We start from the raw sequence: 22811 nt of genomic DNA, 5'->3' as shown, positions 1-22811 counted from the left end.
CAATTTTGGATAGAAAACTTGAGCTAAATCAATTTATATTCGCATTTTCTTGATTGAATAATTTGGTTTTCACAAAAATATATAATCGACTTTTTCACATTTTACGCATTTTTAAAATAGAAATATAGCATACAACAAATTATGTTTCTAACAATAATAATTACATGCACATCATTCATCAATTACAGACACGCCTTCAAGGATGTGGATTCAAATTAACCAACTTCATTGGGAAAAAATTATCATATTATGTGTTAAATTGAATTTTTTTTGTTTATTATATTAATTACTTTTATTATATTTGTTTTTAAGTCTTTTTTATATAACTATGGTATTTGGGCCAGCTTGTGCACCTAAATTAATTTCGCGATATACATGCCACCTCCCATCAACAACATGTACTAGGTAATTCTATCCACTACAGCTTGAACAGATGGGAAGAAATCACCAAAGTTTTGTAAGTTGAAACTTTATATGTTTGTAATGAAATTACTTTATTCTGTGTATATATTCAGTATTGATATGTTCTTCTGATAGCACCTAATAGGTTATTAGGTTGAGCTTCTTCCTTTTATGAGGTCAATTCGTCATTTTTATTGATTGTTTGTTTATTTGTCTAATTATTAGGTGTTTGTTTGTCAAAGGGAAAGGGCCGCCCAAGGGGTAAAAATGCTTATATACATGAATTATTTAACTGTTTGTTGTGCCATTATGTTCACGCTTGTACTAAATACTGCGTACGCCACTATTATACATGCAATGAAAAAAATCAACAAAATAATGCACGTCTTGCTCCTGCCTCCCTTGAGCATTTGTTTGCTGAGATCAAATGATTAAGCAGATACCATATCCTTCTCTTTTTTGCAGTAATGTTCTTGTTGCAGTCCTAATTGCATAATGCTGCATTTTAAACTCCTTTCTTGATTCTGCCAATAACAAACAAACAAGATTTACAAGGAAAGCTCAAATGCTAATCGTATCAAATAAAGCATCTGAATATGGTAATGAATTTTGAGTATCTGCAAAAAATGCCCAACTTGTATTATAATCCATAAAGCAAAGAAAAAAAAAATTAACCTCAAGTGCAGAAATATTTTTGAAAAGCTCCAAGAATTCTTCTAACAGCAACTTCTCTTGTACAGCTAACTCTGCCATTTCCTTGAGTACTTCAGCAGTTTTCTCAGCCTGAACAAAAATTTATTTTACAACTCATTTTCTAACTAAATCATCTATACTATTATAAACAACAATATTAGAAATTTAAGAATCTTACTCCTGATGAAAAATTGGATAGTATTAACTTGATTGATGAAGATACATCTGAGGCATGTTGAAGGGCAATAATAGACGATTGTGGTTCCACCTGCAAAATTAATCTTGTCAGCTAAATGCTCTGTTTTTGTAACAGCCAAGTCAACTGGTGATATTATCTGCTTTCGGACGGCTTTAAAACGCGTCACTAGAGTCTAAGACTTGTTTATTTATATACCCAATATCTCTCGCGTATTTTATCGATGTGAGATTCGCCTGAGGTGTCACATCCAACCCCTAGGGACTCATCGTACGCAGAGTGGTTCTGATATCATATTTAACAGCCTAGTCCATTAGTGATATTCTTCGCTTCGGGCTGAAGCCGGCACGGCCTTAAAACACGTCACTAGGGTGTAAGTCGTATTTACTTATTTACCCATCATCTCTCTTGTGTTTTGCCAATGTGGGATTAGCCCGTTTCATAGCAGAGCAAATAGACCAAGTGAATAAAAAATTAGTTATTTGAATTGACATACCGTTGCTCCTTCAATAAGAGGTACCCTACAAACTGCAGACTGTAAACCGTCTATGGATTTTGACACTGATGAAGAGTGTTGCCTTTCCATAGAATCCCATGTTTCTAGTAACTTAATCTGCACAATCATTCATATATGGCCAAAATATCATACCTTAACACAATTGTAATGGTTTTGGTCTTTGGTAATTAATCATGTCATTTTACCAAATTAATTAAGGGTAATAAGTTCTTACTTGAGCATGAAGAATAGAACTCAATTTCATGTCCAGCTTTTGCCTCTGTAGCTGCAGCTTCTTTTGTACCACAGATTGTCTCAATTTTATTAGACCATCCCAAGCATATACTAAGTTTGCCTGAGAAAACCAAATAATCCAATCAGCTGATTTTGTGACTAAGGCCTAGTACTCATCACAACATTTTAAACTAAGGAAAAAGACTACACAAACCTCAGCGTGTTTACTGATATTTTGATTGACAATATCAGCTCTGGTATTTACATATCTCCACTGCAGCAATCTATTATGAAGCATTCTTAGCCGATGAACGCTCTCGGTCATGCCTGGCCGAAGAGGAGATGCTGCAACAGAAGAAAATTTCTTACCTTTGAACAATTCAAGCCCCATGCTAAGAAAATTCCCGACTTTTTTCGCCCTAGAAGGACTCGTCGGAGGCTTCATATTTGACATAAATGTCCCTTTGTTTTCCATCAATACAGGAGGAGAGTTTGGCCTTCCAGGTGACAGAGTCCACTTAGAAATTTTACTGTTAAGTGAACCAGCTCTTTGAATTGGATTATTGAATTTGAGTCCTAATTTTGGAGAAGTGTCCGATGAAACTGGCTTCTGAACACTGGAATCTGCACTCCATCTTCGCGACCATTTTGATGATGATTCTTGCATGTACTTTGAGGGAACTTCAATTCCAGCCTTTCTTGAACTCATTGTTGGTGCCATATAAGATGGTGCTAAGTTTCTCCGAATAACAGGAGAATCAAAGCTGTTGTTTGAACCAATGTCACTGTACTCAGATTCAGAATCATGTCCTATATCTGATCTAATTCGTGCAGAATTAGATCTTCGCCCAAGGGAGTTCTCATCCTCATCGATAGAAAGTCTTCCAGGGACAATATGATCGCTATAATCTTCCAATAAATTTGAAGAAGTTGAAAATCTACCTGGAAATTTGAGTTTTCTAGTGTACCTACCACCAAAAAATGATCTACGTTTTTCTTTTTCATTCTCAAATCTACTAAACTCGGTGCAACTCTTTTGCTTACTAAGAGACATTGGATTTTTGTGCTCTTCAATGTCTTTTTGCCTCTCATTTCCTAAGTGATTTGCAAATGTGTCGACCGTTGAACTTGAAGATGGCCAAAGTTTACCCATTAATCCTGAATTCTCAAGGCTTTTAAGCTTATTACAATCAGTGGATGATCTTGGTTTTGGCACTATGTTTTGTGGAGACTGATTTTCCGTATCAAGAATGGAACGATTTGAAGTTGTGGAGAGATATCTTGAACTTATTTTTCTTGATTTTGGCTTTTTTGGCGTCAAAGAATGATCAAAACCCATGTTTTCACAGTCGTTCTCCTTCATAGTAACAACAAAAATAACAAGCAAACAACACAATAGAGTCAAGAGAGAAAAGTTTTGGCTTTTGGATTTTTGATTTTTGGTTTGTTACCGAAAATGGTTGAGACTAAAAACAAACACTTGAAATGAGGCGGCAATGTAGATGCTAAGCCGGCATATTTACCGGGTTTCTGGTGAATGGATTTATTAGTTTACGTAAATAGCCTTATATGGAGAGATTTTGGTTAGAATTAAAAAGGGTAGTTTTGGGTTTTAATGTTTGTAAGTAAAATGTTCTTAAAGAGAGTTGACTTGGATAGAGATTATGTTTGGGCAATTAGCAACTAATCTTAATCAAAATGGAGTGTCGTTTGAGGATTCTGTTTGTTTAGCTTTGCCGGCATTCCTAGTATTAGCGTTGCTTTGCAATGGAAGGCGCCTCTTTAATTTTGGTTTTAATTTATCCGGTGTAAATTTCTTTTTTATTTTTTTTAACTATTCAGTTGATGACCTAACAGTATAAAAAATACTAATTTTAAGCTTCTATTTTTGCGAGAAATAATATTTGTGAGTAGTAATTTTAAAATTTGTTATTCCCAAAATACCAATAAATAAATCAATAACCTTTTCATAATCTGCGCAAAGTGTGTGTTAGCTTAATATGATCGTGAATAGGGACGAAGCTAGAGTACCGAGAGCGGGTTCGGCTAAACCCAATAGCTTTGGTTCGAACTCTGTATTTGTCTTAAAAAGTTTATTGAATATGTATAAATTATTAATTTAGAAGCCAGTAACTTAAAACGATTAAAATCTCGAGTCCACAGGTTTGAAATCTTGATTCTCACCTCTTTTGTGAATTTGTGATTACGTCTCTCCATCAAGGGGCAAATAAGTCAGTTTGGATTCAGGTATCCTCAGTTTCATTATATTTTTTTTTTGTTTTCCACCCGGTGTCCGGTACCCGCATTGGAGCCCTACTATATGCGGATTCGCGCCGCGTAAGGCCCCATTCGGGGAGAAACGCTTCCTACCAAAGATTTTTCCATACCTAGGGCTCGAACCCGAGACCTCTGGTTAAGGAAAGAGCAGTCATATCCACTGCACCACATTCTTCGGTGATATTACTCCCTCTAAAATGTGGAAAAATGGGTCCTTCTCATAATATTTTAATCTTCCTACAATTTCTCCATATTGGTTGTAACTTGTGTTATGGATAACGTTAGTTATGTAGAGACAAACTTAATATATCTTCTTCCATACTTCAAAGTTAACCCCCGACCCGAAGAAACATGTACTTGGCCCATATACTTAAAATTACACTAGAAACTCATAAATATTAAAATTTGAGTTCCGCCTATGTGATCATTATTGATTTATTATGATTTGATGTAAATATAAACTGACTTGTATAAGTAAGTACTTTCCCGATTAGGAACCCAGTGTATAAATCAAAATACTCCAATATCCTTCTCCCATTTCTTTTTTTGTTTTGTTTTGCTTTTAGAATATTCGAAGTTGTAAAAATTAATAATTTTAGTCTCTTTATTACGGGTAGTTTAGCGTATTATACTTCGACTAATATTTCATATTTCTGGTCCCTCGTCTAGTAAGCGTTTGGCAAAATTTCTCCTCCTTTTGGTCAAAAGTAAAAGGAAAACGTGACATGAGCTATGTGCAAGACACTTTGAGGGGCAATTCTAAAATTGGTTCATTTCAAACGTAGAACTGAGGAGCAAATATAGGAGAAAAATGAAAAATGCGCTGTTGCCGGGGATTGAACCCGGGTGACAGGCAGGAATACTCACCACTATACTACAACGACCTTGTCGATGTAGCTTATAAAAAATAAACATTTTCTTATTTGGTGACATACTTTATTGTGGTTCTAGATTGATTCGATATTAGGGCAATACAATTACATTTAATATTTGTGACTCATTAGCGGTTGTCCAGATTTACGGCCAATCAATTGAATATTGAAGAAAATATTATTATCAGTATTGTTGTTGTTATTGTTATTATTATATATACCTAAAAATGAACGCTATAATAATGTGTGTTGTGTTGTATAAAGTATAGACTCCTAATCCGAGTAATATTCCAAGTCCCACAGGGACTTAATGTGAAATCCTTGCTCCTCTCCACGGCAATCTCCAAATATTGTCATCACCAGCCAAATACCCTACATGATTCTCTTTGTCCTAAAATAATTCTTATCGTTACGAAATGTATGAAATTATGAATCCTTTCTCATTAATTTATGAGAATCATAAATGTATTAGAGTTTCTATACGCAAGAAACAAATGAGTAATAATGTGCAAGTAATTGGAATATGAAAAGCCCTTTGAATATATCAAAATCTTTTTCTGGGAAACAGGGGGGCAAGTCAAACAAAGTCATAGTTCAAAGTAAGTTATTGGTCTCCTAATAGGAGTCATAGTTTTAACGCATGCCATAATTGCCATTACTACTCAAATGCTTATTAGTATTTCACTCCTCTCTTCTCTACTTAATGACTTTGTATAATTAATACAAAATTAACAGTCTCATTCATTATTTCTGAAACAAAACATACTTATTCCCACTCTTACCATATAAATTAGATCCTGCTCAAGGAACAGTTTCAGTATTCTCAAATCATACCATAATATTCACCTCATTCTTTTCTCTTTTGCAGATATCATTTCTCTCTATGCCATGGGAAATGATAATGAAACTTGTGACACCAGACTCACACTTGGACTTGTCACAAGTGATTTATTACCTAAACAAAACCAATTAGAAGAACATAAGAAGATTATATGTCTTGATCTATCTATTCCTCTTCATTCTAGTGATATGGAGGAGAAAAAGACCGAGGGGTCAACCTCAAAAAACTGTAAAAATGACCTAAGGCAAGCCCCCAACAGTACAAGTCCAAGAAATTTCAACAATTTTGATAATGAGAGCAAGAAGAATGGTATGAGAAAGAAGCTGAGGCTTACCAAAGAACAATCCACTTTGCTTGAAGAAAGTTTCAAACGGCACACTACACTTGCTATGGTATATCATTAATATCTTCAAGTTTGCATCTTCAGCCCGGTGCACGAAGCATCCCGTAGGGTCCAAGGAAAGACTGCACCCAAGGGGAGGCAGGCTGCAACCTACCCTGATGCTTGCATCAGTGGTTGATTCAACGGTTCAAACTCGTGACTTACAAGTCACACGGAGACAACTTTACTGTTGCTCCAAGACTCCCCATTTTTTTTTTATGTACTTTAGAAGAAAAGACTGATGGAAAATGTCTTTAACAAGTGAGGGTTAAGAGTGATAGGCTAAATTTGGATTGATATGCAGGGTCAAAAACAAGAGCTTGCAGCCAAATTAAAACTCAAGCCACGGCAAGTAGAAGTTTGGTTTCAGAATAGAAGAGCAAGGTAATTATATTCTCATTAATTTTAATACCTCTATTTCATATTTTACTCTTTGTACAGTTTTAAATTCTTAATTATAACATTTGTTTATGTGTTATAAAGGACCAAACTGAAGCAAACAGAAGTGGACTGTGAGTTTTTGAAGAAGTGCTGCCAAAATTTGAATGATGAAAATAGTAGACTAAAGAAAGAGTTGCAAGAGCTAAGATCAATCAAAATTGATCAGTGGGCATCACCTTTTCATCTTCGACTTCCCAAGATTAGGACAATTGCCCTGTGTCCATCTTGCCAGAAAACAGAGAATATCAAATCTGAGCAAAAGCATTGTGATTTGGATTGTGGAAACCAAAAAGTGGCTAGTGATGCAATGTCCAAAGAAGCAAATTCAGACACTATTCTTGTCAAGGAAAAGAACAAATAGTATCCCTTATTTACCACAAAGTCATTATATTAAACTTTATTAAATAAAGTAGGGCAAGAATCATAATTCATAAGTGTTTCATAAATCTAATCTGGTTTACCAACTCTGTTCAAATTTTGGACTCTAAATTGCCTTTCTTCATTGATTGTAACTCCAGCGTATTGTTTTTCAATTTTTCATTTTACGTATATACAACAATCTATATACACACATATATTCTTTTTGTTATATAACTTTATCTTTTATATCAGCTAATTTACACACGGATATATTTGACCGCGAGAAGCGCGAGCTAATTAACTAGTTATATAGAGTATACGATGAAGCTACCTATAACGAATTTAATAAGTAGTCCAGTAACTCCAGATTTTTAGCCAACTAACCACATGGTGCATCTACCTTAAGAGAATATAAAAAACCATAGTATATGCAGCATGAAATGATGAAATGCTTGAAAATCTAATGCTAAAGTATTACCACATTTTTATAGCAACCCAGTTTTTTGGTGTTCTCTTCCTATTAAATTACAAGGTGTAGTTCAAAACTCAACAGAGTGGCCTGTTTAACTCTAAATTCTCATTGCTAAGTGAGTTTTAAGGCCTAATATGGGTAGAACTCTGAACAACTAATAGAAAGCCCATTCATAACTTTCTCCTCTAATAGGACCTCATATAAAACCAATTTCACAAAAAGAAAATATTGAAAGAAAAAGCTACATAACATCTAACAGAAAAGCCCTTCAACAGGTTATTACAGAAAATGCAGGAAACGGTCCACGGCACAATTCATTGTGCACATTATTATCAGAAGTTCAACTTATAAACACTGACAGTGTAAATGATTTTTACACTATCTAGGCCAAATCATTCTGAAGGGTTCACCATCAATAGAAAACCACTGCAGCAGAGGCAGAGGCTTTTGGGGCATTTATTAGCCTCTCCTCGAATTCCTGAACCTTACCAGACATAAGAGTAATTGGGCCATAGATCCACGTTTGCTTCTCCGCGAATATCACCATTTCCTCTAATACCATGGAACTCCTGAGCAAATATTCCACAAAATGAATCACATGCTTCTCCATTACGAAACCAGCTACCTCCACCGTCTTGAGGTGATGAGTCAAGCACTGGACAGGAGTATCTACCATATTCCAAAATTCATCTCCATCAAAGTCATATGGGTGAATCCACGAGGTTGCGTTCTAAAATAAGCACAAGAGGAAATATCCAGTTAAGAATTGTCCTGAGCTATCTATAACGGATACTAACAAGGTCTCGGAACTGCAAAATCTTAGGGTAACACATTATGAAAATACATCTATAGTTACTGTGAAACAAACAAAGAAAATCATACATGTTTAGAAATTTAAGTTTCCACCTTGAAGAAACATGATGTCTTATGTTGCTACTTGATGGTTTCTCATGACTCCCCAAATAATGAGTAAAAAGGAGATTAGGAAAAAAGTGCTATTTGCATATGAAATTTGAAAGTGCTATTTTTTTTTTTAAAATGGAAAATGTCAAAGTTAGTATTCAACATATCCCAATCATGCCAACTCGGGTTAGTGTCCTACCAGTGTCTGACACCAACATGTTTCCAAATCTTTAGGGTCCATGATAATAGGTTCGACTCGAACATTGCAAAGAACACAGTTAACAACTAGAGCAATAAAACAATTAAATTTTGTCATACTCGCGATGGATAATCATAGTAAGCAGTTATTTCGATGATAAGATTCTCCAAGCAAGGACAGTGCTTCAGCAAGTTCAGTATTCCTGGTAAGTGCCATTTCACAAAATCCAATTGAAGGTTAAGCGCCTTGCAACTGAAGGTCGGAGCTGGTAGATTTGTCAACTGCCATGAAGAAAATACCTAGGCAGACAAAAAATAAAAACACAAAAGTTAAAGAAACTAAATAAATAGATTTTTGCATTAGACTATTCAAGCCCTTGGTCAACTTTCTTTGTTGCTATGTGAAACATGAGCATTCCCCATCTATTTATTTGAACAACGCATCTCTACACCATGAAAAAGATATTGTCTGTAAGTTCAAATTAAGCTTAAACACATTTGATGCAACGCACACATTCAATGCGATGTACAAATTTGGTGTGTGCTTCAGCACATAAGTAAATTCTTGTGTTGGCGAAAAGGACTATGTCTAAAAGGAAATGGTCCTATGCACTATGAACAATGCTTCTAAATGATCAAGAAAACAAGGAGGTTTCTTCCTTTGATATTGTCATGATAAAGAATGCAATCAAAGAGATGCTTACAATAGCAAAGAATGCTGCATCGCAACAAATTTGACGTAAATGCTTGCTAAACTGAACCATGAAAATGCAGACATCTAAATTGCTTAGAGGAAGTAGCACACAGTCATATGGCAACTTCACTATACTCTGACTTTTTATTATCTAGCCTCCATAAGACTCTACATGAAAGAATATGCCTTTTGCTGTAGGACTTAGGATATTGACTTATCTACCCTTTCTGAGTTTATGGAAAACAACATGAGAAGGGTTTGTTTGTAATCTGATCATATTGAAATAAAAGTTTCTTTTTTCAATAAGTTAAAATGAAATTTCTTAAGAAAAGCAGAGAAGCACAAACTCAAGATGACGATTTAATCAACAAGGACTTGTGCTGACAACCACAAGGTAAGTAACAAAAGCATTAAAAAACTGATTGCACAATGTACATGAAATATCGTTTGATGCCTAAACCTGAGCGTTAAAGACAAAATCCAACACCATAACCCCTCCAGTCAATAAATTTAATGTTATTCCATCTCTTGAATAGAGGAGTTTATAGTTAGTATGTCCACCTAAAAGGCTATTTCTCCAGAGTCAGAAATGTTAAATATACCTGGAGAAGTTGTGGAGAAAGAGAAAAAGCCACATACCAGAGCAAACCAGGAACATAGCTTGAGACTTTTGGCCCCTGTAATTGTTTGGAGGAGTATTCTCATCTCTTGATAATCCTTGTACTCTTTGAAGTCATACTTCTCCATACGATTGACAGACACTTCAACAATAGATGCTACATTTGTAATATCCAGCACCTCCACAGTTCCAGACATTTCTAATGATAGAAGAGTTGGAGCAGAGACATGTATCCTTGTTCCAAACCATCTAATGCCAAGTACCAATGTCTTTAAATTTGAATTGACCAGAACCAGTCTTCTATGGCCATAGCAAAACCACAGAGTTAATTCCTCCAGCACCGGGCAACCAGATAGAATATAATCCATTGATTGATCCATTAGCATAACGTTATCAAGAGAAAATGTTGTTAGGGCCTTCAGGTCGCTCTTCTTTTTCGTATTTATCTTACAGTATGCCAATCGGAGTTCAACCAAATGAGGACTGCTTAGAACAAAATTAGGCAGATCATAATAAGCCTGGGGCTCAAATGTACCATGTGCAGAGAAAGACAAGTCAAGGACCTTCAAATTTTTATTTAATGCAAACTGGATCCAGGTACCAATTTCATTAGCCATCCTTTTCTCACTCCTCAGACAGTCGTACTGCCATCTGTCTGTTCTGTTGGATACTCTTTGTCGAATTGAATGGGATAAGCTAAAATGAAAATCAAGGGAGAACTTATAAAGAGTAGGGCTCTTATTAAGAAGAAGCACATGACGAACAAAATTCAAGAACCTTTCGTCATAGTCAGGACGATTAGCTTGACTATAATAGACGCAGTTGTGCCCCGGAAACATGCATTGATCAAAAGTGAGTTTGTGGATGAATGGCCAGAGGTGATTAAATCTTCGAATCAAGATTGTGTTTACAGACTCGATTGTTGGCAATAAGGAGAGAATATGGATGAGGATGGCATCTGGTAGTCCACTTATACGGTCTTCGTTGAAGTTACAGCTTCTTTGCCTTGCAGACATATTCCTTCTGTAAGACAACATAGCACATTTTTAGGCGCGATAAATTGCAAGCTATGAAATGACTGAGCATATGTTATTCCTTGAAACCAAGAGGAACAGAATGAGAGCTTTCCTCCCTCTAGTTAATGAGGCTGAGAAATCCTCGAGCGATAATCTCAGTATATTAAATTTCCATTTAGAGATAACAATTCATGATGATAAAACATGGGATCAAACAGATTGGGGAACTTTTTAAGTAATTATCATTCATAGTTTGGATTACAAAGTTTCTAAGACAAGGCAAATGTATTCTTAGATTCAATCACTTTCTAAGAGTACCCACTGATGTAAAAAAAAAAATTCAAAAGGATTCCACCTAGAAGAGTTTTAAGGGAAAAAGAAATGTATATGCGCACATATCCAAGGCATCCACCCAAAAGATAAAGAAACAGAATCGTAAACCAAAAGAAAAGCTTAACAAGTTTCTAGTATCTAAACCTAAAAATTATCAACAGAACGCAGGGACCAATAAGTAGCAATGCAGCTCAGGTTACAACGTTACATAACTACATTTTTATTTGGAGATCCAAAAACTCGAAAACAATGCAGCAACATGGATTTGCTATTCTGAATGGACCCTACCAAACGTTAGCCGGCACACAGATGCAATAAGCCCATAAAATGTATACCAATTCTCTTTAACCTATTTCAGAACAGTTTCTTCACTTTTAGATCAGAAATGGCATCTTTATACACAGATTTACACATACCGATAAGTTGTTGCCTAAAAAGAGCCAACATTTAAAATAGTACATGAACACAATCCAAAATCTCATATGTAGCGTCGAGCTTACAATAGACTCAAACCAAATTTAAACCTTAAAAGCGAGCAAGACAAAATTGTAGTATCTAAAACCAGAATACTTAGGCCTTTTATGCCCTGAAACAGAAAGAACCTGAAAATCATTAAATGCATTGACAAAAGAAAGATCCAATACAGTTTGAATCAAAGCAAGACTCTCATTTCAGGATTCAACATTTGGAACACAATGCAAAAGCCTAGATTTGCCAAACCTAAACGCCCCTACCAAAAATGAACCTGTATAAACATATGAGCGATTCCAGCCATAAAGTTAACAATTATCCAAAAGGAAAGAGAATGAATAGCATAACATTTTTTCATATACCTGTTTCAGGATTGATTTTTCTAGTGTTAGACGAGAAATCAAGCCCTCTTTTAGCGCAAGTTACACACTCGCCTATTTAGTACAGAAACGATATGAGTTTTGCTTCTGAAAATTACAGTGTTACACGAAACTTATATAGAGGATATCGGGCGTTTTCGGCCAAAATATCTTGCCACTAGGCTCACTCCGGTGCATGCTTTGCTGTCAGTAAATTAGATGCAACCGTCCGCTATAAGCAATCCCCACTTTGCAATAAATATGTCAAAAACTATATATATGTCGATAACTTCATATCACAAGGGTTATATGTAATCAATCATAAAAGCAGTATAACGTCGCAAAAATACAACAAACCCATAACAGGAAACCTAAAACTACTCCTAAAATTAAATGCCTAAATTATTCGCGTGACCTTGATCCTACCATATAGAGCTACCGAGCAAAACAAAAATCAGATCGAGAAATGCTTACTTAAATGGAAAAAAAATAATCGAGATATTTACCTCAACTATTCAGAAACCACATCGTTCTTTTATCTGCGTTGGCCTTGATTCCAGCAATCACAAGCGTCTAAGATGACTCCATTGTCAATAAAAGACTGCATTTTTGCCTTAAAGAGGAAAAATCATTCCAGTTCCATGCCAACAATCGATTCTCTGAACACAAACTAAATCCGAATTTCCTTGACCCCAAATACTTCTGTAGATCAACTTTTCTTCCCTTTTGGAATTCCAAATAAATTGCAAGCATACTTCTTAACCGCACTCTCTGTCATCGATTTCTTCCCAAAAGTAAAAGATAAAAACATAATTAGTTCAATTCGATCAAACAATAACATAGTCCAAGAGTCTGCCCGAGCTACCAATAAATTTATTTATTGTAAAAACTAAATAATAAGCAAATTTCTAAATGAAATCGAGTATTACTAAAATGAGTAGCTCTCACGCTCACAAAGTACAGTTTTAGGACAGAATCAACACCCTTCACATCAATTTCAAATTCTTGAGCTTAATCTTAGGATTAAAACCATAGCCCCATAAATTTTTTTACACAAATAAACATGTAATTCAAATCAAAAGAGCTTAATACCACGTGTGTGGATTCATAATTCATAGTTCATATACGCATGCATGAATTTACCCTACTACTATGATTTGAAAAAATTATACAGAATTTTAAATAATTACTATGAAAGAGCAGCAACAAGCCATCAATACTAGTATTTTTTGGTTTAATTTTAACAAAATATTTCTTCCCTGAGTGAGGACTGAATCACCATTGCAGCAACAAAACACTGTTTAAGCAAATATTCAGAAATTGATTAAAGGGGAAACCCTCAACTGGACCAAGATCGCTATTAAGCTTAACAGCTAGCTTCAATTTCGACTTTCACGGTCTCCGCACTCACTATTCCAATTTGATTAGAGTCCAATTTTATATGCATTTTTCATTTGTTAATTTCACATATAGTCCATAAACATTAGCCACTATATAATTAAAGTCATGAAACTATTTTTTTGTTACGTTAAAGTAATCTGATTTATACGTGAATTGCTCAAAAAATATGCATGACTTAAAGGTCAAATTCGCAACTTCAGGTTATGACAATGTCATTCGTCATGCACCATGTCAAATAGGGCTGGGCATATATCAGAGTATAATCGAGTATAGCCGATAGTCCGAACCGAAAAAAGTTTATTGGGGTATCGATATCGGGTTATTGGGTTAACAGTTCGGTAATGATTTAGTATTTTTTCCCTATTGAGTTATCTGTTCGGGCCTCGATTTGCCTAATTTCTTAACGTTAACCGACAACCCAATAAGATTTAATAAAATTATGATTTTACTCTTAAGTATATAATACATCCAGAGCTTCATTCAATTTTTGGCATAAAATAAAAAAATTGTTATTTATGTTCTTGTTAACTGCTATTTCTAGTGAATGGAGATGGAATATTTGTGGAGTTGTAGTATCAATTTTGGAGATTGCACAGGTCTCGAATTTGTCAAAATGAAGCATGCTTCAAATATTAGTTGTGGTCAGAACGTAAAAATGTGTAGTATATTATATGTGAATTCTTCTCTTTTTTGCTTAACTCCAGTGAATTATCTTCTCTTTTTTGTTTAACTCTAGATTGAGTTATATCTTATCGGGTAAACCGATAACCGAACCGATAATTGATAACTGATATCTTATCGGTTCGATTATCGATTTATCATATTTGTCAACCGATAACCGATATGCTAAACCGATAATATTCACAACCGAACCGAACCGACTGATGCCCACTCCTAATGTCAAAGGTATGTTTTGTCACTCTAATTTTAACGTTACAAAATAATAAAATTAAATTTATTGTTACTTGATTTTGTTGGAGAAACATACTTTTTGAACATTAAATATTGCATAAAAAGTTTAAATAGAAAGTGATTTAAGATTTAAAAAAGTAAAAAAAAAAAAGTAATAAGATAGTAATAAAGTGATAAGTATTGAATTCAATATCTATCAAAGCTAAAATGTTAGTATGAAGTTGCATAACAATGTTAATTTTAGTGTTCAAATTAGCACATGTCAAAAATATTACTCCATTAATTTGCTAAAATTTACTCCAACTACTTTAGCATATTATTCGATATACTAATTAGAGTTAATAAGTGATTTTTTTAGGGGAAGGGGGAGGGGGGGGGGGGGGTGTTAAAGCACCGAACTCTCTTCTTAGTCGGTAGAACTTGTACTGACATTTAAGTTAATTATCCTTTTTTGGAGACTGACAAATTGACAAAATCTGGTACTAACTTTTGAATTAACTTCAGTTCATATTTATCCTCATAAAACACATAAAGATAATCTAGAATTTAAGTCTGGTCATATCCATTTGCATTCAGTTATAAACTCTAGCCTAGCTAATGTAGCAAATGTATCCCATGCACTGATGGTGCTTTTTGTTAAAGTTTAGTGATTGTTATATTTATGGTCAAATATTATTCTCTTTCCTGTTCACATTTTTCCGCATTCCTTAAGAAAGATATGTGATAGCTTTAATTGAAACAATAAGGATATAATTTGAGAAAAAAGTAGTGTAAATGACTTCTTATTTTTCTAGAACGTCATTTTGAAATAAATTCAGTTTGTTAACACGACTAATATTTGAAATTAGAGGAAGCAGTGGTAAATGCTAACTTCTTGTCCGGTACTGATTTTAACTAATGACGAATACTAATTTTAGCATTTTACCTGTAAACTATTGACTTGGGAGCACAAGGACAAAAAACATTTGTAGGATCTATAACTGACTTCAAACTCGTTTTAATCAGGAAAATAATGATAACTCTAATCTTATCTCCACTTATCCTCATAAACCACTAGATAATATAACATTGAAGTATGTTCCCATCTTTTAGTTTTCAGTTACAAACTTGGGTTTGTATTTGACCCTAGACTTATCACACACTTTGTTTGTATATGCATGGCAAGCACAAAAAGACAGTTTATAACAGCTAATATCGGCATAATTTGTACTAATATGGAGATTAATGCCAACTCCATATCTACCTATCCTCGTAAATCACAAGATAACTTAAAATTAAAATCTAACCACATCCATTTGTGTTAAGCCAAAATCTTATTTGCATAGCTCATGCTTTGATCAGAAATTCGTCAGTTCTTTCAAAAATAATTGAGTCGCAAAAGAAAAAGATACTAGAATAAGGCTTTATGTAAAATAAAATTATCAACCATTTTACTATTTCACCAATCCTTTTGAAGTAAACTAATCTTTTGCCTTTCAAATCTCAACATAATTGTTTACGTCGAAAATACGAGTAACAACTAAATTTAATTAATAATTTTAAAGATACATGATTTAGTTCAATACCAATTAATAATTAAGAAGTATGAAGTAGAAATGAAAGATAGAAGTGAATCAAACCAATGTTACTCAGCAACAGTAACCTCGAGCTTAGCGACCTCGAGGTGACTTAGGGTAGTAAGAACAATTAAGTAGGAAAAGTAAAGTAAGAACAATAAAGCTAAAGGACAACTCAAATGAACAATAGGCAAAAAGTAGAGAGTATATTCTTTGCTCAATGATTAGATGATGTTACAAATGATTGGGGTCCCCTTTATATAATAGGGGAACCCTAAATAAGGAATATTTTTATTTATAGTAAGGAATATTCTTGGTACAACTGTCTAACCGCCTAGTACGGAATTGTACAATTCTATCCCGTGATTTGCGCCATGACTTTGGGACGTGGCAGGAATCTAGCTTGTTCTGGTACAAATCCATAACAGTACTATTTCAGGGTCGAGCACACTCGACCTCGGTACGTATCGTGCTCTGTCTTTGAACTCGGGTCTGATCCTTCAAGCTCGAACTTGTTCTTACCCGGCCTCGGACTTCGGACGACCTCGCGAGTATATAGATCGAAGGCACTCTATTTTGACTGTATACAAATCGTCCTCGCGTTTCTTAGAATAGAATGATAATAAACGACTTGAATCTCGATCTCCTCGATGTCTCGATCATGATGCCATTCTCGTGACATTAGCGTCTGAAGTAACTGAAAGGTTACGTCTATGCAACTTCCTAGGTCATTAATTAGAGGTGGCTGACGGTCGGACTTTTGGTTTCCCCAGTACGCTTAAGTAACTTTTATAAATAGGCCAACTTCATGATTTTGCAAACTTTATTTCTCAATTCATTCTCAAATCTTGTTAGCTCCTTCAACTTCCCTGAAATCACATTCTTCTTAATTTGTTCTTTACTCCATCATCAACCTTTCCTTCTTTATTCGACTTACAATGTCTAGAACATCCAAAACTATTCCCCAATAAGAAAAGGCCTCTTCGTCATCATGGCCATCCAGAAGTAAATCGGTGGTTCCACCTCGCATTGAGGAGTGCATTCTCCCGCTGTGCGAAATAACATTCGATTTTAAAATTGAAAAACCCATATCGACACTAGGATGATGTGAGCCTATGTCTCGATACATCTGTTTGATAACTAAGGATGAGCTCGAGCAGGTAAAGAAAGATTGTAACTGGGGTGACAAAGATGTGGTGATCCCCTCCCCGGAAGAGAACATCACTACCCATAAAGTGGGGTACTTAAGCGTGTACACCTACCCATTCACGCTGGGCCCCGTAAATCCAACTCTGGGTCCCGTAGATCCAGTTATTCTCGACTTCTGCCAACGGTACCAAGTGACGCTTGGCCAGATCTACCATTCATTCTGGTGAATTGTTTATTTGATTAGATTCTTTTTGAGCAGGTCAAGGGGATGCCATTCACTATTGACAATTTAATCAGGATGTACAATCCTCGATTATACCGATGTGGCTTGATAAAACTGCAATGCGATCCTCAAAATCTCTCTTCTCCAGCATCGATCAGGACAAAGACCGAGGATAGATGAGCCGATTTATCCTAATCAGGACCTCCGTCTTAATTCATGCCGAGAGGATGCCATCCCCCGAGAAATGGAACATGAATCATAAGTACATGGCGACTTTATACCTTGCTTTCCTTTTTCTTTCATGATTTTATCTTTTTCTCGATATAACCATTCTCCGATGGTGCAGCTGTCACTTGGTTTCCTGGGACGGTCCCGGACCTCGAGGGTTGGGTCCGTAAACTGGCTTCTACTTCTTCATATACGGAGCGCTGCTGGCGCGAGTTACCCAAGGGCCGATTGGAAGCAAAAAACCACAGTGAGTTTTCTTGTTTGCTTACTTGCGTTCCTCAATGCAATACTTACTTCATTTTTATGTAGGCCTCGGAGAAGCTACTAAAATGCGGCCGCCCCCACGTGGTGAAGAAGAGATCTCAAAGCCTCCCAAAGAAAAGAAGAAAAAGAGGGAGTCGCCTGTAAATACACCGAAGCGGAAGAAAAGCACGGTTCTAAAGCCTAAGGTCGATACTGTGGCCTTATCTCTAGAAACGGCCCAACGCCTCCGGGACCAGGAAGAAGAAGAATATAACGACTGCTTGTTGGTAGCTCATGAAAAAAGAAGCTCTGACGCTTCGAAGGCCGCTAAACCTGTGGTGGCAGAGACGGTTTGACCTCGAACTGAAGAAATTTCTAAGGGGAGCTCGAGCAAAGTCCCCGGGTCATCAGGTGAAAAGGGGGTGACTTACCTCGGGGGACGCTTGGTGGATGAGATAGAAGAGCCTAACCCCGAGGCTCTTCAAAGACAAGATAATATCCCAAGTGAACCGCTTGGGGTAATCAACATAGACGATTCACCGCAAGGCCCGATCTTTTCCGAGGGGCAATTCCGAGATGCCCAGGACATGGAGACTCTTGACGTAGGAATGAGCCATGAAAGGCATGATATCATTCGAGAGTGCCTTGCTGGGATTAAGGATGGCCCCGACCCAGATGCTTCTTTCATTTTCGATGAGGCCCGACGGCTCTTCAAACAAGTAAGTATTTGTCCTTTGAAATCATGCTTGTATTTTATCCTTGTTGTTCTGAATCTAACATATCCCTTTTTGTAAAGGCCATCGTGCTTCATAAGAAAGCATTCTTCAAGTCTCGAGCTGAGCTTGCTCAATATAAGGCTGAGCTTAAGAAGATCTCGGAAGAGAGGGGCATTCTTAAAATCCTTTATGCCAAGAAAGAGGATGAGATGAGCGATCTCTGAGTTGAGTTGACGAAGGCTTGTCAAGACGATCCGAGCTCGTTGAAAAGGTAATACAACCTTTGAAGGTCTACTGTGTACTTGTTTGTTTTGACGACTAATACTTCAATTATGCAGTTTTAGCAGAAGGGCGAGTTGGTAGAGCAACTTCGGGAGGAGCTAAAGCTGAAGGAGGCCGAGACCTTGGGGTGGAGGCAAGGCATGGACAGTTTCGCCTCTAAAAAGAAACTCTTCAAGAGCAGCTGGCTTCACTCAAACACCAGTTTCAAAAAGTGAAGGAGGAGATCTTAGATCAAGGCCGCAAAATCGAGGAGCTTAAAGCTAAATCTGCTGCTGAGCTGGCGAAGGCCAAATCTAACGCTGAGGTAATTGCATCTTCGTACCGAGCCGACGCCGAGTCATCCAACACCCAGGAAGAGAGATATCTACTATTGCTGAAGTCAAGTTATCATGTGCACTCGACCACGCCAGGCGACAGTCCCATAGAGAGATCCTCGAGGAGGTGCATGCTCGCGGTTTCGATTTCTCTGCCGACATTGAAAAGGCAAAGGCTTTGGAAGAAGAGGCCGTCGCTTTGCTTTCTAATGACGAGGATTCATCCAGTGGCTCTGATAGTGGGGTAGATGAAGAAGAAGACCCCAAAGATGAGGCTCTTGAAGGCGCGGCTCCCGGAGATGCAGCTGCCGAAGATGCGGCCCCGGAGTAGTTTTAGGTTTCTTTATTTTGTTTTTGTGTAAGGACCGCTCGTGGGTATTGTAAATATTTTTTGTAAAAATCCCCTTATAAATATAAGGTATCCTTTTGTTTTATCCTCGACTTGTGTTGAATTTTGTTCTCATTTGTGGAAGATTTCGATAATTCAAATAATCAGCTCGAGTATCGGTTCGGACTCAGAACGTAATAAACCCTTAGGTTTTTATTTGATCAATATAATACCCCTTAGGGTTTTGTGAATCCTCGAGCTAAATTTAAATCAATTTGATGTGAGTTTGGGATGTCGGAATTCTCGAGTCTGAGTCGGGTGAGAACAGGATCTCGACCTCTATATGTTTTGGCCCTTAAGCCTTTTAAGTTGGACCTTAGGCTCTTATACATCGGCCCTTAGGCTCTTTAAGTTGGCCCTTAGACTCTTAGATATCGGCCCTTAGGCTCTTTATGTTGGGCCGTTTTGGCCTTAAAATAGCTATAATTTTCCCCTCTTTTTGGCTAAAAGACTTAGTAAACATTTTGTATGCCTTAGCACATGTTTTTTGTACCCGTTGGGTTTTTCGAGGGTTCGACGTATCAGAACCTTATTAGAAACTTGTTTGTGCAATAATAATCAAATTTCTCTAGAGGTTTTTTCGAGGGCTGATGTTTATAGAAACCTTTAAATTATTCGAGGACTAAATTTATCGAAGCCCTTTAAATTATCCAAGGGCTAAATTTATCGAAGCCCTTTAAATTATTCGAGGGCTGAATTTATCGAAGCCCTTTATATTTTGCTTTTGCCGAGGGTAGCCTGATTTAACCGGTTTTTCAATATTTGAAGGCCTTTAATTTATGGCGGAAGTCGAACGTCTCCGAGCCACATTATTTTGGTTGTAGCCTTTTTATATGACCGTTGTCTTTAATATGGCTGTAGCCTTCGGATATGTCACTTGGACTTGTTTCCCCATAACCTTTCGAACTTGTACGAAAAGCTAGTCCCTGAGTATATTAGCCTTGGCCTTTATTTCGAGGGGATACCTCTTTGGTCTTATGAGTCCGAGTTTTCGATGACTCGAATGTATTGACTGTCGATGACAGCCCCCGACTGTTCGGGGGTGCTTCTATGCTTTGTCTCTCAAGCCGTTTCCCATAAGATTATAAGTGTAGAGCTCGTATGATAGTAAACTTCTTTGAGACACAAAGTGTTTTTGAGATAACAAGAATGCTTCTTCAAATTATTGATACATGCGTACATGTTTTTGCCATCAGGGCTCGACTATTTTATATGGACACGGTTCATTTGACCGTTTGGCCCATTACAAATTTCTCCTATCGAGGCCCTCTTAGGCGTGAAGTATTTTTCTCAAAAATATAACCTCCGAGGGTGATGCCCCCCAGTATTCGAGGTTGATTGAAAAGAAGCCTTGGATACTATTGAGTTCTCCTTAGGTAGCACATAATTGTTGCCTCATTAAAAACCTTGCCGATAAAACCCATTTGAGAAAAAATCCAATCTAAGGGAAAAAGAGTGCAACGCATGCTTTAAAACCTAAGGCCTTCGTGTGAAAAAGGGTGTCTTCGAGATCGCGTGACTTTGATAGCTTTGATCGAAAGATCTATAATAAGTTAGTTTTAAACTTAAACAGACAAAAGGATAAAATTATGCTTTAGCAGTAGTATCGCTTAAGTAACGATATGTTCCAATTGTTTGGCAGTTGTTCACCTTCTATTGTGCTAAGTTCGTAAGATCCTTTACCGACAACTCCGAGAACTCGGTACGGTCCTTCCCAATTCGGGCCTAGTTTCCCTTCATTTGGGTCTCGATTATTGAGGGTGAGTTTCCGTAGGACTAAGTCTCCGATTCTAAAATGTCAAAGGTTGGTTCTTCTATTGTAGTATCTTTCGATCCTTTGCTTTTGTGTGGCCATCCGAACAAGCGCTGCTTCTCGCTTTTCATCTAACAACTCGAGGCTAGCATTCATGGCCTCGTGGTTTGACTTTTCCGATGCATGTCGAAACCTGGCGCTGGGCTCCCCGACCTCGACGAGAATAAGGGCCCCGGAACCATATACTAGGGAAAAAGGGGTGGCCCTCGTGCTAGACTTCGATGCTGTCCGATATGCCCAAAAGACCTCGGGTAGAACTTCTCTCCATTTTCCCTTTGCATCATCTAACCTTTTCTTTAGGTTTTGAATGATAGTTTTGTTTGTTGACTTGGCCTGTCCATTTCCAGTCGGATGGTACAGTGTTGACAAAATCCTCTTTATTTTATGTGCTTCGAAGAACTCCGTTACCTTGCTGCCGATGAATTGCTTTCCATTGTCACATACAATCTCGGCAAGTATCCCGAACCGGCATATGATGTGGTCTCAGATAAAGTCAATAACTTCCTTTTCTCAGACCTTCTCGAAGGCCTGTGCTTCTACCCACTTAGAAAATAATCAGTCATAAATAAAATAAACTTAGTTTTACCTGGAGCCATTGGTAAGGGTCTAACTATGTCCATTCCTTATTTCATGAAAGGCCACGGGGATATGACTGAATGGAGTTGTTCTCCGGGCTGGTGGATCATTGGTGCGAATCATTGACACTTATCACATTTTCTAACAAATTCCTTAGTATCTTTTTCCATGCTATCCCAGTAGTAACCTGCTCTGATAATCTTGCGGACTAGAGACTCGGCACCAGAATGGTTCCCGCAAGTGCCTTCGTGGATTTCTCGAAGGACGTAATCGGTGTCCCCTATCCCCAAGCATACCGCCAATGGTCCATCGAAAATTCTTTGGTACAAAGTCCCATCTTCATCTAATGCAAACCTAGCAGCCTTGGCTCGTAAGGCCCTCGATTCTTTGTGGTCCAGTGGAAGTTTTCCACTCTTCAAATAGTGGATATACTTATTCCTCCAATCCCATGTTAAACTCGTTGAATTTATCTCGGCATGACCCTCTTCAACCACAGACCTTAATAATTGGACGACAGTCCCCGAGACGATGTCATCTTCTTCGACTGAGGATGTAACGACCTGGCCGGTCGTTATGAGAAATTAAGCTGTGTTTGGTGGTGTAAGGTCTTGAACAACTTCATAATATGAGTATCAACTTGTGTAAATGGTTGAATTTAGTTACCGAATGATTCGGAGCAGAATTGGAAGAAGGAATCTAGTTTTTGGAAGTTTAAGCGGCAAGAATTTGATCGGAATTGGACTTTGGAGTA

At 37.0% G+C, this 22811-nt stretch overlaps 3 protein-coding genes and 1 long non-coding RNA gene across 4 annotated transcripts; 1 reads left to right on the top strand and 3 right to left on the bottom strand.

The window, feature by feature from the left end:
* Positions 1–662: 662 nt before the first annotated feature.
* Positions 663–3482, bottom strand: LOC107766642 (QWRF motif-containing protein 3-like). Its single transcript, XM_016585451.2, has 6 exons — positions 2236–3482; positions 2023–2142; positions 1788–1904; positions 1274–1363; positions 1078–1185; positions 663–926 (listed from the first exon to the last, which is right to left on the bottom strand). Exons 1-6 carry the CDS (start codon positions 3382–3384, stop codon positions 834–836), a joined length of 1677 nt encoding a protein of 558 aa, XP_016440937.2. The 5' UTR covers positions 3385–3482; the 3' UTR covers positions 663–833.
* A 2211-nt stretch (positions 3483–5693) lies between these two features.
* On the top strand, positions 5694–7195 carry LOC107766641 (uncharacterized). Its single transcript, XM_016585450.2, has 4 exons — positions 5694–5769; positions 6039–6403; positions 6698–6777; positions 6877–7195. The coding sequence occupies exons 1-4, from the start codon at positions 5694–5696 to the stop codon at positions 7193–7195; spliced, it is 840 nt and encodes a 279-aa protein (XP_016440936.2).
* A 727-nt stretch (positions 7196–7922) lies between these two features.
* On the bottom strand, positions 7923–8638 carry LOC142164918 (uncharacterized). The gene is made up of 2 exons (XR_012696005.1): positions 8573–8638; positions 7923–8396 (listed from the first exon to the last, which is right to left on the bottom strand). It is a non-coding gene; the product is annotated as an uncharacterized LOC142164918 (long non-coding RNA).
* A 243-nt stretch (positions 8639–8881) lies between these two features.
* Positions 8882–11097, bottom strand: LOC107766643 (putative F-box protein At1g49610). Its single transcript, XM_016585452.2, has 2 exons — positions 10101–11097; positions 8882–9067 (listed from the first exon to the last, which is right to left on the bottom strand). Exons 1-2 carry the CDS (start codon positions 11094–11096, stop codon positions 8882–8884), a joined length of 1182 nt encoding a protein of 393 aa, XP_016440938.2. The 5' UTR covers position 11097.
* Between the last annotated feature and the right edge of the window lie 11714 nt (positions 11098–22811).

The sequence above is a fragment of the Nicotiana tabacum genome, chromosome 10, assembly GCF_000715075.1.
Source record: "Nicotiana tabacum cultivar K326 chromosome 10, ASM71507v2, whole genome shotgun sequence".
In the NCBI taxonomy this organism is placed as follows: domain Eukaryota; kingdom Viridiplantae; phylum Streptophyta; class Magnoliopsida; order Solanales; family Solanaceae; genus Nicotiana; species Nicotiana tabacum.
The sequence above is the reverse complement of the archived record's forward strand: the minus strand, read 5'-3'. Positions and strand labels throughout refer to the sequence as shown.

Bases quoted from the DNA above. Each gene is read 5' to 3' on its own strand.
- LOC107766641 (XM_016585450.2), top strand. From the start codon at position 5,694: ATGAAAAGCCCTTTGAATATATCAAAATCTTTTTCTGGGAAACAGGGG. The intron at 6,404-6,697 runs GTATATCATTAA...ATTGATATGCAG, and splicing joins GGCACACTACACTTGCTATG to GGTCAAAAACAAGAGCTTGC. The intron at 6,778-6,876 runs GTAATTATATTC...TGTGTTATAAAG, and splicing joins TTTCAGAATAGAAGAGCAAG to GACCAAACTGAAGCAAACAG.
- LOC107766642 (XM_016585451.2), bottom strand. From the start codon at position 3,384: ATGAAGGAGAACGACTGTGAAAACATGGGTTTTGATCATTCTTTGACG. The intron at 1,364-1,787 runs GTATGTCAATTC...TTAATTTTGCAG, and splicing joins CTCTTATTGAAGGAGCAACG to GTGGAACCACAATCGTCTAT. The intron at 1,186-1,273 runs GTAAGATTCTTA...ATTTTTGTTCAG, and splicing joins TATCCAATTTTTCATCAGGA to GCTGAGAAAACTGCTGAAGT.
- LOC107766643 (XM_016585452.2), bottom strand. From the start codon at position 11,096: ATGTCTGCAAGGCAAAGAAGCTGTAACTTCAACGAAGACCGTATAAGT. The intron at 9,068-10,100 runs GTATGTGGCTTT...TTGTCTGCCTAG, and splicing joins TATGTTCCTGGTTTGCTCTG to GTATTTTCTTCATGGCAGTT.